This window comes from Tachypleus tridentatus, chromosome 2 (genome assembly GCF_004210375.1).
Source record: "Tachypleus tridentatus isolate NWPU-2018 chromosome 2, ASM421037v1, whole genome shotgun sequence".
Classification (NCBI taxonomy): Eukaryota; Metazoa; Arthropoda; class Merostomata; order Xiphosura; family Limulidae; genus Tachypleus; species Tachypleus tridentatus.
Genome location: NC_134826.1, coordinates 143,006,098 through 143,022,690, shown reverse-complemented (window position 1 = coordinate 143,022,690; position 16,593 = coordinate 143,006,098). Strand labels below are relative to the sequence as shown.

At 32.1% G+C, this 16,593-nt stretch overlaps 1 protein-coding gene across 5 annotated transcripts in view; it reads right to left on the bottom strand.

The window, feature by feature from the left end:
* The window catches only part of LOC143245269 (histone-lysine N-methyltransferase EHMT1-like), a 70,474-nt gene that overhangs the window by 8,677 nt on the left and 45,204 nt on the right, over positions 1-16,593 (bottom strand). For 4 of the 5 annotated variants that reach the window (XM_076491428.1, XM_076491425.1, XM_076491427.1 and 1 more), the window contains 9 exons: positions 14,613-14,728; positions 14,085-14,123; positions 13,269-13,332; positions 10,852-10,958; positions 9,377-9,518; positions 7,272-7,349; positions 4,952-5,067; positions 3,589-3,675; positions 3,347-3,425 (listed from right to left, as the gene is read on the bottom strand). In XM_076491428.1, the coding sequence (XP_076347543.1) occupies positions 3,347-3,425; positions 3,589-3,675; positions 4,952-5,067; positions 7,272-7,349; positions 9,377-9,518; positions 10,852-10,958; positions 13,269-13,332; positions 14,085-14,123; positions 14,613-14,728 (828 nt within the window). Of the gene's footprint in view, positions 1-3,346; positions 3,426-3,588; positions 3,676-3,859; positions 3,903-4,951; positions 5,068-7,271; positions 7,350-9,376; positions 9,519-10,851; positions 10,959-13,268; positions 13,333-14,084; positions 14,124-14,612; positions 14,729-16,593 lie in introns of all 5 variants that reach the window. The other variant, XR_013025545.1, reaches the window with a different exon arrangement.

Sequence of the window (16,593 nt, the reverse complement as noted above, 5' to 3'; positions counted from 1 at the left end):
CAGTGACCTATACACTGAAATTATAACCTATTTACACTTGTTTTCAGTATTTCAGTAGATACAACCTAAAATCCTATTTGCCGTACACAACAGCACACTGCTTGGATGGCTTTATAAACTGATCACCGACTGCTTGGATGACTTTATAAACTGATCACCGACTGCTTGGATGGTCTTATAAACTGATCACCGACTGCTTGGATGGCTTTATAAACTGATCACCGACTGCTTGGATGGCTTTATAAACTGATCACCGACTGCTTGGATGGCTTTATAAACTGATCACCGACTGCTTGGATGGCTTTAGAAACTGATCACCGACTACACCAAGATCCCTTTCTATCATGACAGCGTTAGTTATTCCGTCAAATTATAACACACAAGCATTACCTTGCATTTATCAAAATTAAAACCCATCTGCCATGTATTTGCCCCACAACATTAAATCATCTGAATCTCTGTAAGTTATCAGAATCTTCTTCCTTTGATGCTTTTGTTCATAGGTTTGTTTTATTGCAAAAATACTATTAAAAAATATTTGAAACCTCAAATGGAATGACTAAAGATTAAATCGCTTTGTAAGATGATATATCTCACTTTTATATTTAATATTTATATGAATTTACAGCTTTGAAGTGTCTCAGATGATTTTACTATGATGTGTTATTTAAAAATAAGTGTATTAAAATTTTCATTTACTGATTGTCATGTTTATCTACATTCTATTATAATTTTCCAGTGACTTCAGTAAGTTTTTATTTTATAAAACTACATATCTTATCCTTTGATTTGAAAAACAGGATAAACAATTTCACTGTAAAACAATTATGAGTAAGCCAAGATTTCTTACTTAATTATTCGTTAGTTTTAACTTTATACACATAAACCCTAAACCCATCACATATTAATTTATAATATATATTTTATTAATTTCTTTTCAATGATTTTCTCTACCCATTGCTAATTGAAGTAGTTACTCAGATCAAAGTGGCTTAACATATACATAGCCTTATCAGCAAAATAAAACTTCATGTGGTTGAGTTCAAAATAAGTAGCCAATCTTAAAATTCTCCACACTATCTTGTTTAATCATAAAAATTTCATTAAAATGAAGTATATAACCATAGGGCAAATTTTACCAACTTAAAAAAACATCTGTAAAATATTTAAAAGTTATTCTTTACTTTATTCCAATCTCTACAAGTCTCCACTGAACTGGAACTCACAAAAACAAAACATTCTGTTACATATTTAGTTCATTACCCTAAAGGTTCCCAAAAATGAGATATAAGCTATTTCAAAATATTATGAAACTGAGGTTGAGAAACATTGATTGGTTAAAATTAATAAAAATGCCCTTGTATTAAAGTTACAAGGTTCAAAAATGTTCTGTTTAGTTCAAGGTTTCTTCACCTTTTTTCAGTGTTTTATTATAATAAAAAACAAATTTACAAAATTCATAAACTGTGTTTAAAGCTCTTTAAAACTAACTAAAAACCAAAATGTATTCTTTAAATGTTAATACATTCCATTGGTGGAGTATTTAATACATGATGGAGTATTTATTTTTATTTTAATGAAAAAACACTACAAGCTTGCTTTTTGTAAATGTTTTAAATTTATGGTGTGACTATGCTCTCAGGCAATAGCAGCACTCCACACGTAACACAAAGTTCAACAGCAGCACTCCACATGTAACAAAACGTTCAACAGTAGCACTCCACATGTAACACACAGTTTCAATAGAAGCACTCCACATGTAGCACACAGTTTCAATAGAAGCACTCCACATGTAACACACAGTTTCAATAGAAGCACTCCGCATGTTACACACAGATCAACAGCAGCACTCCACGTGTAACACAGCTCAATAGCACCACTCCAAATGTAACACAGTTCGATAGCAATACTACACGTACAAAAGAATTCAACAGCAGCACTCTGCATGTGCCACAGGGTTAACAGAGCATTCAATGTTACATCAAACATCTAACGGCCAAAATATGATATAAAAATAATGATGGAGCAGGATTTGGTGATTTTAATATTACTAACATATAGATTATGTTCAGGTAAACTTCAGTACTTTATATCTAGCCTTAAAAACCATGTGCCTTTCATTCAAGCAGTAATAGCAGCTTCTATAAAAACTAAAAAACCAAGCCTATAATTCAACTTTTCTCCCAATACGCAACTCATAAGACTGTCAGTTATTTATGTCAAGGAACCCACTTGAAGTAAACATATAGCAGAAATGGCTGATATGAGTAATAATATTTTTTTCTTAAAATGCAAAACAAGTAACAACTTGATGATGACCTAAGCAGGCAAAACATTATTTGTTTTGTGTTTTAAATAAAAAGTTTTAATAATCATATCAGCCATCTCTATAACAAGTGATTGTCAGTTCTTTTAATATTTAAACAACATCTTGAAACTACAACACAAAATTCACTAAAAGTACATCTCAGATTTCTGATGAAAAGTCACATTAACTGTAGATGTTTTTTCCCAGATTATTTTTGTCTTTTGTGAATTAAAAAATCAGAGGCATGTAAAACCAGCATTCAAAACACATCTTTTGTCTCAGAGACATCACTGACCAAGAAGACTTGCACTGAATACCATAACTCATCAACTAAACTGAAAAACCTATCATAAAAGCTGTTTGTTTGTTTTGTGAATTTCGTGCAAAGCTACACAAAGGCTATCTGCTCTAGCTGTCACTAATTTAGCAGTGTAAGTCTAAAGGCAGATAGTCATCACTAACCACTGCAAACTCTTGGACTACTTTTTTAACAATGAATAGTGGGACTGACTGTAACATTATAAGGCTCCCACAGCTGAAAGGACTAGCATATTTGGTGTGATGAGAAATCGAACCCACGGCCTTCAGATAACGGGTCGAGTGCCTTAACCACCTTATCATGCCAGGCCAAATGTAAACTGATTGAGAGAAGCAGTTGGGAACAAAGTTCTAAACTATCAAATAGGAAAAGTTAAACACATCTTAATCTGTTTGAAGAGAAGAGTTATTGTCTCCAAATTATTATTGTACTCAAAGAATTACAATTAAACCCTGAATTACATGTTAAGAAAAGAAGTACTTTTTAAATTCTGAGGTTGAATACATATACATTTTGTAAAACAACAAGAATACAGAAGTGATTTTACAATTTATAAAGAATAAATAAAGTTCAACACATTACTTGTAATAAAACACAATCAATTTAATATATATTTTAAAACACCCATAACTTTGTTAAATTCAGAGTTTTCTGAATAAAAGGTCCAACACTTTTTTTTAAATTTATGTATTAAAGTTCAAACATAAGCAAAGACATACTCTATTATCTAAATCAAAGAGGTATGAATCATCTTCTCTCTGGTCTGCTTCAGAATCAGAAATAATTTCTCCTACATACCTGAAGGAAAAACAAAGAAATTAATTATGAACTATTGTTTTCAAAATAATAAATTTGTTTTAAATGCTCATTCAGGTTTAAAAATTTCTTCTAATAGAGAGAATAATTTCCTAATAATTATATGAAGTATTGTTTCTTTTCAGTGATTACACAGCTCACTTACTCGCATACAAAGCTCCCTCTGTGAATTTCTTTCAAAGTTCTAACACCCCAACCTTTCCCTTTGGTGCGAAATACTTGTAGACGACAGCTATAGAAGGAGAGAAAAAAGTAAGTTATCCAAAACATTTTTGGTGTTAAAAATAACTGCACATAAGTATTATAATATTTGTTAACTTTATATAATTTATACGTTTTTGATTAATGGAACTGTAGCCCTTAACATGTTACTTTTTATTTTTTAAAAGGAAAAACTTTTGGATTTAAAAACTCACCTGAAACTTTAGCTTTAGAATTAATTCATCATACCTTCTGAAACTATAAAGGCAAAAGACAAACAAGCATTTGTCACAGATATTCACTTTCTATGATTACTTAACGATTTTGACATTAAACAAAAGTTTACTAACACGGCTATAGATGTATGTACAACAAACACCACTTCTCCATAATCTTAACATTTTAAACAAGGATCATACACTTTTAAAACCTCAATTTATTATGATAATCTCTCTTCAGCACTTAGCTACAATTTTATGAAGATTCTTACTGGTGTATCAATAAAAAAAAAAAAAAAGAGATAGCTAATTGGAAATGAAGCCATTTTACAGCTTTGCTGTAAAAAAGAAAATACATATATTAAATATTCTAGAAATTTATAACAAACCAGAATTCCCTTATTTTGGTTTAAAATTGTTTAAGATTAAAACTCACTTAAGTGAAATCTTTAAGTACTCTCTAACACAGAAGCAGTTTCAATCATTCTTTCACCATAATCTTTATTAACAAACTTTGCAGATTCGAAATCTCAGCCAGAAATGTTAATTTTAACCCAACCTTGAAACCCAACTCTTAAAGAATATGCTGTTGTTATGTAAAAAGGAAAAAAGAAAAAAAATTACACTAACTGGCTTATGGGCTTATTCCAACGAATTATCTTGGTAATATAAAACAACCATGCTGCAAATATTAATAGATACTAAAACACTGAGTTGAAAGAAATTCGTTTTTCATCACTCACAATATGTGACCATGCACAAAATTTCATAAAACATAAAATTTTCAAAAGTACCCAACAAATACAATATGATGCTCATAAAGAAATAATTGGGCAGAATGGAAAAATGTCCATCAATTATTATTAAAGTTTCAAACCACTAGGAGTAATGAAAATAAGTTTCAGACTCAAAATTTTATACCTAAGCAATGAAATACAAAACATAAAAAATATATCAGATGCATGAAAAACTGTAAATCATATCTGTCTTATAATTACAAAATAATTTGTACCAAACATCTAAAATTCAAATCACTTTATTCGGAGAAAGCCGATAAAAAAAATGCACAAAGACCAGCAAGTGACTAACGTGATTCCGTTCTGCATTACTCTGTTGTTACAGTTTTTCCAACACAAACAGGCTCTGTTACACTCGAATATCATGGGAGGGTCTAACATATTGAACTCTGGTAGAATACGTCCTTCCTGAGGAAAATTAAGTTTTGGTCAGTCACACAAATAAAAGCATCACATAACATAAACTATACAGAGGAATCCAGAATTCCAATTGTTTAAAAAGTTAATAAATTTCAAAAAACAGGAATAACATGGGAAAAAAAAAACACATTAGTTAAACTGTAATACATTATTTTAACAAATATTACATTTTCTGTTAAAGTAATGACAGACAGCTTCACACATTCTGTGATATAAAGAGCCGAAGTGAACAACAGACAGCTTCACACATTCTGTGATATAAAGAGCCAAAGTGAACAACAGACAGCTTCACACATTCTGTGATATAAAGAGCCGAAGTGAACAACAGACAGCTTCACACATACTGTGATATAAAGAGCCGAAGTGAACAACAGACAGCTTCACACATACTGTGATATAAAGAGCCGAAGTGAACAACAGACAGCTTCACACATACTGTGATATAAAGAGCCGAAGTGAACAACAGACAGCTTCACACATACTGTGATATAAAGAGCCAAAGTGAACAACAGACAGCTTCACACATACTGTGATAAAAAGAGCCGAAGTGAACAACAGACAGTTTCACACATACTGTGATATAAAGAGCCGAGGGTAACAATTCAAAATTGTTCAAGTTTTGGGTCTCTTTAAAAACCACAAAAAGATTAAGTTTATTGTGTTACTTTGCAAATAATATTACAATACATATATGTGTATTTTTAACATAAAAAATGAGGCTTTTCTAGTAGAAATAGTGTCATGTTTAGCTACTCAGTATTTAATAATACACTATAATATGTTTGAGTTATCAAACCTTTAACTTCAGACAAAAATAACCTTTTTTTTTCACATAAATAAAAATTTATTTCATCTGAAATCAAAGGTTGTCCAAGTATGTCAAAATCATTCCAGTTTCTGCTAGAACTACAAACTACACTACAGTTGTTAATAATTATACAATTTTGATGATTCATTGGATTTTTTTAGCAAAAAATTAGATAATGGACCATTTGCATTATGTTTACTATGGGAAAAAACAAACCATGGATTTTAGTACTGTAATTCTACAAACTTACTGCTCATCAGCTAATGACACAAAAAAAGTACTTTGAACATACACCATACAAACACAAAATGAGACCTTTATAAATATTTAATAAAGAAGACAAAAGAAAATTCCATTAGCATCAATTATCAAGAAATAAGCAGGTTACAAGTTCTGGAGCTCTGTTTGTTTTAATTTAAGGCCATATATTAGTTTCTATTGAAAACTGCCCACAGAAATTATTACTTACAGTTTAATATCTCCCCAGTATACCTTAATTATCAAATCCACTGTAACACAGTCATCAAGTTTATCATATTTTTCATAACGCTCATATCGAGTTCTAGATAAATAATCAATCTCAGCTCCAGCAAGTCTTAAAATCAAAATTACTCGTGTTTAACAACAATTACCGAGATTTATAAAGCAAGCAAGTTGATGTTGTTTTTACCAATTTTTATGAAAAATGCAGTAACGTGCATGGATGTATCTACGTTTTAGCCAGAACGAGAAGGGAATCTGGAGCCCTCTCTGCTCAGGGTGCAGGGAGCAGCTGCACAGATTAGTTTTGGTATTACTAAATTAGATCCAATTCACCGCTGTGCACTGTCCTGTGCACATGACCAATTACAGGTTATGCAGGTTTGTGCACGAAAAGAAACTTCAAGAGTCGTTTCCCTTTAATGCTTGACTTTCTAAAGCCCACAAAGCTGTATGATGAGTCATCTGCACCCTGTCAACTGCTGGGACTCAAACCACTGACTTCAGCATTGTTAGATTTTAAAAATATCTCAGACTCTACTGGGAACTAAACAAAGAACAACTGGTATTTCTTCATAAAGTTACCAGAAAATTCTGTATCTCAGGTTAAGAAGATGACCTAGGAAGGTCGAAACATTGTTCTCTCCTTATCAGCAAAAGTGTTGATACCCATTCCAATCATTCTGAGATATATTTTAAGTGGGTTTCTCATCATCACGAATTACCAGAAAATTCTAGCAACTAATGGCTCTCGACTAAACCTCCAATTTGTTATGAATACAAAACCTATTTTACATTGTGAATACAATGCACTACTGGTTTTAAATATCAGGTAGCTGATATGGAGCAACTACATCAAACAATACTGTAACATATCAAACTAATTCCATTTTTAAAACCTCACCTTGTTATACCAGCATTTAAAGCTTATGGTGGCACACGTACATCTGGGTGATGTGCAGTCATCTGTACATCTACAGCTCTAGAGAAATGAAATCTGTTCTTACTAAAGTACAGTTTTACCTTTTAAGATAAAGTAAAATGAAAATGATGAGATATACAAGTATATTTAAAGCTTAACACAGAGATACATTATTTTAAAATAATTTGTATAGAAATGTGATAATACAAAGTTCTGCTATAAATCAGCACACAAACAGGTAATTGTGTGTTAGTTTTGAAAGAAACAATAATGAAATACAGTTTATGCACAAACTTACAATTACACAAGTTAGTTTTGAAGGAAGCCATAACAAGATAACACACATTGTACACAAACTTACAATTACATAAGTTAGTTTGAAGGAAGCCATAACAAGATAACACACACTGTACACAAACTTACAATTACATAAGTTAGTTTTGAAGGAAGCCATAACAAGATAACACACATTGTACACAAACTTACAATTATACAAGTTAGTTTAAGAGAAACGACAATGAAACATGGACTAACTGACAAAAAAAACACAAGATAACTGAAGAGAAAGAGAAGTGACTTTGTTTCAAAGTACGTTTTTTGAGAATAACAGTCAAATAAGATTCCTCTATCCAATACGATCGGACTACTAAAGGAACAAAGGTAAAGTGTGAAAAATGTAAGTAGCATTAAATTACTAGTACTTTAAAGAACATAATAAAGAAAACTGATTCACAAATGTAACAAGACAGGACATCTGACAGGCACTAAGAAATGAGCCAAATGCCTTTGTTTTTAATAGTACATGAAACAACTTGTACATATAATTAAATATAAATACTAAACTCTTTAAACCCATAATTTTTGGCAAATTCTGCCAGAATTATTTCACAACATTCTAATTATAACCACACCTTATACAGTTTATGGTCTATTTATAAAAGGTGAATAATAAGATGGTTTTGATCAGTTTTCAGGCAAAGAAATATAAATTGGTAAATGAGGATTTTTGGTTAGACACTAGAAGTGTCTCCATTGAAGTTTAAAGAGTTAATAAACACAATATACACCCCAGTAGTTTAAAGAGTTAATAAACACAATATACACCCCAGTAGTTTAAAGAGTTAATAAACACAATATACACCCCAGTAGTTTAAAGAGTTAATAAACACAATATACACCCCAGTAGTTTAAAGAGTTAATAAACACAATATACACCCCAGTAGTTTAAAGAGTTAATAAACACAATATACACCCCAGTAGTTTAAAGAGTTAATAAACACAATATACAATAATCACAATATACACCCCAGTAGTTTAAAGAGTTAATAAACACAATATACAATAAACACAATATATAATAAACACAATATACACCCCAGTAAGAAGTTGGCATTATTTGGTGCCCTTTATCAATCATTTTTGACATGTTGAAAAGCTTTCCAACAAAATAAACAGATTCAACACATTACTGTCGCTGTTCATTAAACACTGTAAAAGTTTTGAATGAATAAACAAGATATTTACTTTCCTACAGATAAACTTTATTTGGATTTTGTAACTGTTATGAATCTACTTTGATCACTGTTTACAGAACAACAATGCTGAAGAATTATATATATATATATAATTCTTATGAATCCATAGGTACAAATGAGACGACTCTGAATTTTCTTCTTTTACAACTGCTATCGTTTTATAAAATTCCACAAAGTAATTCATAAAATAACCTAACGAGCAAAAGTAGTCACCCTCAGTGACGGAAAAAGCTTAAGTTAATCTACCAGTTTAAATTACATAAAGACATTTTCTAAATATTAATTAATTTTTTTTAAAACAATATACAAGTTAAACTCTTTATTTTCAAAGTATCTAAAATAATTATTAATACCTCAATTAACATCTTTCTTTTTACCTTATTAATAATAATTATCATACTTTGCGTTGGCTGTTAAATAGTTATGTGTATGCCAGATTTAACAAAGACAGTTAGTCCTACGATGGAAGCTTTACGTGACACTTTCAAATAGCATGAAATACAATTATATAGTACATAGAAACTCTTACATTAAAAATTACAAAGACTATACCTGTAAAGATGTGATAGTTCTATCAATATTGATTAGGGACGTTTCACAGTTTTCAACTATATACAGAAAGTCTTCTAGTTCTTCAGTGTCTTGTCCATTTACACATTGGATTGGATTTCGCTCCTTGCCTCGTGTGATATCCCTAATTGTACCATGGAATTTCTTATAAGTATAGCAGGGTTTTTTGTTTCTTTAATTGTTTTGTATAACAAAGTTTTTGGATGAATATTTACCTTTTGACCTGCCCAATAAATTGAGATTCTTAAGAATCAATTATTTCTGTTTTTTTAAATTAACAATATTAAGGGAAGTCAGTTATACGATGGTAAGCTATAAACTGCTGCAGTCGACATTTCACAAACTTCATGTCATTACACCACAAAATTATTTTAAAAAATTAAATTATATAAGGAGAACAGAATGGTTATGCTATCAAAATCTTTTACCATTACTATAATCATAAAGATAAGATAATTAAAAAATTATGAAATTCCCATACAATAAACAAAAGTAACATCTGATTTGTTGCTTCTAACATTTATCAGTTACAGGTCTCTGTCGACATTTATTCTCTAACAGGAATCTAGCCAATGTGCCAAATATTAATACTAAGTGTTTGTCTACCCAAAAACTGTACTTGGACCTTACTATCTAAATAATCTCATGCACATGTGCTTCATTTGAATGAATGTAAACAAAAGAAAGATGTAAATATAATTTACAGACATTTTGTACAACAACATATTAAAAATGTATTGTTTTCTGGAAAGGTCTAAAATCAGATTGTAGAATATTATTGTAAGTTTATTTACTGACAGTATTATGTATGGTACATTTTAGTACTAATTTGCCTTAAGAAAAAAAAAGTATACAAGTTACAGTGTTATCTCTAATATTAAATACTGACCATACTTAGTAAAGGCTTAACTAACATTAAGCCTAAGACAAATGGATTTATACTTTATTGTGTTTTTGGAAAAGTCTAAAATCAAAATATAGAATACTATCACATATTTATTTATTGATAGTATTATGTATTGAACAGTTTACTACTAACTTACCTCAAGCAAAAAAAAAATTAGTACAAAGTTATCTCTTTATCAGATATAGGCCATATTTTATGAAGGCTTAACTAATAATAGGCCTAAGGCAGAGAAGTGAATTTATAGATTTTGGTGTTTGCAATTACAATTATTTTTATTATTCTAGAAAACCTGCATTTAAAGTTCTATTAGTACAAGGATAGTAATTGGACTGAAAAAGTGTGTCGGGTCACTGATGATAAATAAACACTGTACAAGCACCACACCAATGGGCACATTTTACTTATACTTCTTTAAAACAACTTAAACAACTGTTTAGATACAAATATTTATTATAAAGAAAAATAAGTTACAGTTACTGTTCAAAATCTATCACAGATTGCACACAAAACAAATTCTGAAAGGGCAGTTTTTAAACTGTTCACAAATTACCTTTCAAGGATTATGTCAGCTCGATGTACTTTGTTGGCAGTTACCCTTTTCAGTTCTTGGTTCATTTTTAAAACCATCCATGTCGGAGAATTTTGGTTTAAACAACACTAGAAAACACACACAAAATAATTTAATATTTAAATAATTTATTATGAAGAACATCAAATATTTTAAGTTGATAATAAATATGATGTTCTGCATTATTCCAGTTTTAGTACTTTTTTGCTGTATTATTTAAAATTGATTCCATCATATACTATGTTATTTTTAATTTAGGGTTCTGCAATGGGATGTAAAGATGGAAACCCTATTGAACAGTCTGGATACAGTGAGAACACAGGATTAAAAATACATAAAGGGAAACACCCAATATATATATATATATATAACCAACTTTCATGATACAGATACCAACAAAACTAAGAATGACGAGACAGAGTACAAACCTTCAAAATGGTTTGTTTGTTTCTGAATTTTACGCAAAGCTACATGAGGGTTATCTGTGTTAGCCTTCCCTAATTTAGCAGTTTAAAACTAGAGGAAATGCAACTAGTCATCACCACCCACTGCCAATTCTTGAGCTACTCTTTTACCAATGAACAGTGGGATTGATCGTCACATTATAATACCTCCATGGCTGAAAGAGTGAGCATGTTTGGTGCAACGGGGATTCGAACCAGCGATCCTCAGATTACGAGTCGAACTCCTTAACCCACCTTGCTATGCCGGACCCCTTCAGAATGGAAAGCACAAAAAGGAAAGGAATTATTGTAAGAATAAAGACAGCATGGTGATGTTTTGAAAATCTGAAAATACAAAATACTGGACTGGTCTGACAAAGAGCTACATCCAACAACGGATGATTGCAGCTTAGATAGAAAAAAAGATGTTAAAAAGTATACATTTAAAATTTATCTTAAAAATTCCTAGCTGCTGCACTGTTAGTTTAAGAAATATCTCAGATTAAATAAGGAATGGTACAAACTCCTTTCACAATATTGTCAACAGAAAGTAGAATATGTTTTCATATTTTTGATTGGTTAGCAATAATGACCATATTAACTACTAACTAGTGTTCCCTGGACAGAAGTTACGTAACTTTTTGATTAACGAAAGGTTACTTAAGGACATGAAAAACTGCTTCCCTTGTATGTAATTGTATTAAAAAAAAACAACAGAGATACCCTTAACATGGGAAATGGAACATGTGAAACCACAAATATGTATTAATCTCATTAATCTCCACATGAATCCAACAAAATTTCATGCCATATTTGGTGATGATACATCAAAAGGGGGTAAAGTAGCAGTAAAAATGCAAAAATGCTTGTAAAAACAGCAAAACTAAAAATCTTTATGTATCTCTTCATGGATCCAATGAACCTCCATACCAGATCTATACGGCAAATTGGTATTAAAAACAAATGTCCATAAAAAACACAAAACTGAAAACCTGTATGTACCTTTGTATGAACATCCACACCGATTCTGCAGAGAAAGTACATGGACAGATAACAGACAGCACTTTTATATATAATAAACATATTTAGCTTTTTATTTTCTGTAATGAAAACCCAAAGAAATTTCTAAATTTGTGTCAACCTTCCACAGTTACGTAAAATATGAAAACAAGAAACACTTCTTAACATTTCCACCCACAGTGAATCAAATTACAATTATTTTAGTGTTATTTTTTGAATGGTATTTGGAAACAGGATTACCATAACTGCCATTACTGTAGACTATACAAACAACTAAGCCTGCATGACTGAGCTGAAAATCATTGCACTTGAAATGAGTTTTAAGCAAACACATCTTAACCAAGAAACTTCTTTAATGTTACTTATTATTGACAAGGAAAGCATTTCTGTGCCCAAACTCTTCACCTGCAAAAGAAAATTTCCAAAAGAGAATTTTATCATTCAATGCAGAGTTGTATATTTTTGGACAAAAGAAAAAAATAATCAGATTCTGGAAAGCCAAAACGAAACATAAAAAAAAAAGGCTGGGTGTGCACGAGAGATCTGTTGTTTAAATTTCTCTGTGTTCATTTATGGATTTTCCTTAATTTGAAAATATACTGTATATTTATAAACTTTGAGGGAAAGTGATGATCAAATACCAAACATTATGAGTGTTGTAACAAAGAAAATTTATTGAGTGTTTGTTTGAGTATACACTGCCTATCTTAACACATTAAGCATGATTCGGAAAACACGTGAAATTATCATAATGCACACAAATATATAGCATTTAAGACAGCAGCATTCATATCCACTATTAAAATCAGTCAGGTGGTCACTTAAAGCTAAAGCTTTACTTCCTTGTCTTTATTTAATTAAAATATAACAGACTAGGTGCCTAAAACAGTTCAGCAGTGTTATTATTTAACCACAGTACATTAGTGCAATACTCACTTCAATCGGTAGCTCATTTCCTTTGTTTAGTGATTCAATTTCTGCTCCTCTTGCAAGGAAAAGGCTAAATTATATTAATCAAATTTGTAAAGACTTGTACACCACAGATGGAAGATCAGACAGATACTTTTAAAAGATATGATGTATGGTCACACCTCTAAAGAATTAATTAAATCACTTTTTAAATGTCTTTGTGACACTTAAGCTTCTAAACAAATGCTAATTTATGGCAACTATTGAATACCACTTTTATTCATTTTAATTTTTTCCAAAGATAATACCACATGCATAACAGCTTTCAAAATTTTAAACCAATGAAAAGCCCTGAATTGAATTAACATATTCACTGTACATTAACATAATTTCAGTGAAATTTTAATAAAAAAAATACATATAATTTGTTTATTGTACAAATTAAGAATTCAACAAACGTATTATCAGCACATCTGATCATACTTAGAAATTCCCAAGAGAAAAGTAAAATGAAACTCAATAAAGTGAAAACATGCTACCTCTTGACCATAAGCACATGTCCCTAGTCTATGTAAACCACAAAGATTTAAATTTTCACACCAAAATAAGTTGGTTATAAATATATCAAGGTACATTAGCATGGAGGTATCTACATTCAATAGGGATTTAGAGTATATTTCATTACTTTGGCAGTGTTCATGGATAAAAGTTAAACTGCCATTGTACAATATGGCCCTTTCAATAAATGATTAATAAACAATTGTTATTATTATTATTATTATCAAACAATTATTTATATGTTTGTTTAAATCAATAATGATAAAAAAGTTCCAATAAACTTACACCACAGTTTCATAATTATCTCTTCTGGATGCTATGTGTCTGAAATGAACAAGTCAACCTTTTAAAGTTTTGTTTTGAACAAATAAGATCTTCTACTCAATTAAAAATATGCTAATACAGATAAGTTATAAAAGTTTTGAGACAGCTTGACTGAGTAATGAAAAAGACTTTATTATATATGTTTGACATTTCAACACAATTTTTGTAATCCTAAAGATAAGTGCTACTAACAAGGATTTTTTTTTCACTTGTATCCTGATTTTCACAAACTTTTACCAATTTCACTTTAAACTGACAACCACGTAATAAATTATTTTGGACAAGACTGCAGTAACAAAGAAAAATTAAAAGTAGTCATTTTTCTAAAATATTTTTTCCCATACAATAACGATTAAGACACTTTTTTACAAGCAAAAGTTACATGTAAAAGTAGAAATATATATTATTTTTACTTCCTGGTCTACCCTTCTCCAGTTTATACGAAGTAAATATGACACTAATCTTGCACTGATTATGAAAAGCACTTACAAAGGTGTATCGCCATGTTCATTCAAAGCTCCTAAGTCACAGCCTATATCAAGAAACAATTGAGAAATCTCTAAACATCCAGAAAAGGCTGACCAGTGGAGAGCTGTATTTTCTTCCTATATTAATATAAAAATATTATTATAAATATGTTGGTGTTTACTTAAGATTGATTAATTCTTCTATTCAACTCAAATTAACACAGGCAGCTAAAACATTTTGTACAAATAATAACTGTATTGGTAGTGGAGCTACCACAGGGTGTAATGATGCGACTAGTAGGATAGTGTAATGCTTCTACATTCTCACTTTCAGTTGCCTCTGCTGGCTAGCCTATAGGTGAAGAGGGGAGTGGACTGTGCAAGCCTCCCTCTGCCAATACAGAGCCTCTCCATGACAACACACAGTAAATGGGCACTTCACAGATCCAAGCTAAACTGCAAGGAATCTCGGAGCATCTTGAGCCCCAGAGGTGCAATGTGCATGGCCCACTGGTGTGTGGACATGCCCTGACATTCACCATTCAAGACCTAACTGTAGCTTAAATAGTCCTGCTGCCTTGCAGATTAGGATTTTTATCTAAGGGCTAAGGGGACTGGCCCTGACAGAAAGGAGGAGGAGTGACTGTCCTCCAGGCAAATGAGAAGTCTTCTAGACAACCAATGGCTCAACTTGAGTCCTGAAGAAGACACTTCACTGCTGTTGCTGCTACCAGCAGACACAACACAGTACGTGGCAGTCATTGGTTTTAAGGGCATCCATATCGGCATAAGGATACCTCCCCAGGAGTTGTCTACGATGGTATGGGTGCTATTTAGTGCCATTGGTCAGTTGCCGCCTGCCTAACCCAGGCAGCCCCTGGGCAACAGTCACTGACCTGTCACTGTCTACCTGTCTCATTGGGTGCATGTGGCTTAGGGACAGTGCCCCAACAAGTGGACAGTAACTTGTCACCTACAGGTACAAGAAACTCAACAATTAGTGCCCATGCGGGTGCTGGTTGGCGTTACGGTGTGCATGCACCTGGACAGATAACCCAAATGGTCAACAGGAGAAGAGTGGATAGGAGTAAGAGGAGGAAAAGAGGCCCTAGGAAGAAGAAGCCTGGGAAAAGGACTGGAAAGAGACAACTGATTGGAAAGCATGAAAGATTGAGAAGGAAACATCTTGTGGTTGCATACTGCAACATCAGGGGAATTAGAGGAAGCAAACCTATCTTGGAGATGGTAATTGGGACATTCAACTTGATACTTCTGCAGGAGACCAAGCTTCAAGACAATGTTGAATTTGATTTGGAAGGATGGAATTTGGATAGACTGTTAAACAATAGTGGTCTAGCCATCTCTAGCAGGATAGATAGCACTATCAAAGTGGAATGTCTAGATGACCAAGTATACAACACCCACAACAGGAAGATCCAGTTAGTGAGACTATCCAACCCCAGACTACCCAGTCCATTCACCACAGCCAACTTTTATATGGCCTGTGACAGTGCAACTGGTGCTAAAGAGTAGGAATTCCTTCAGGACCTGAGCTTCAATTACAGCCCATTTCTCATTGTGGGGTCTTTAATTCATGCCACAACAGCTGGAATTCCACAGACTGCAACAGGCCTAGGACTGTTTGAGGCCCTTGCTGATTTAAATCTTTGCATCCTCAACACTGGAGAACCTACATGGGAGATATGGGGACCCTGACACAGTGATTGACCTGGCTCTGATATATGAAGATGCCAGAGGTTTCACTGTATGGAGAAGGAGCTACAGAGTTGGGAGTGACCACTTCCTGTGTGAGTTATGCTTCTTTTACCAGCTCCATCATGTGACTCCTTCAAGGAAGAACTTGTATAGTCAGAGGAACAAAATCAGGGTTTGGGTTACTATCAAGGACATGATCAGGAAAGAGAAACTTCCAAGGACCATAATAACATGCAAGAATGCTCTAAAGTGTTGGAATCCTGACAATGCAGCCTGGAAAAAAAAGA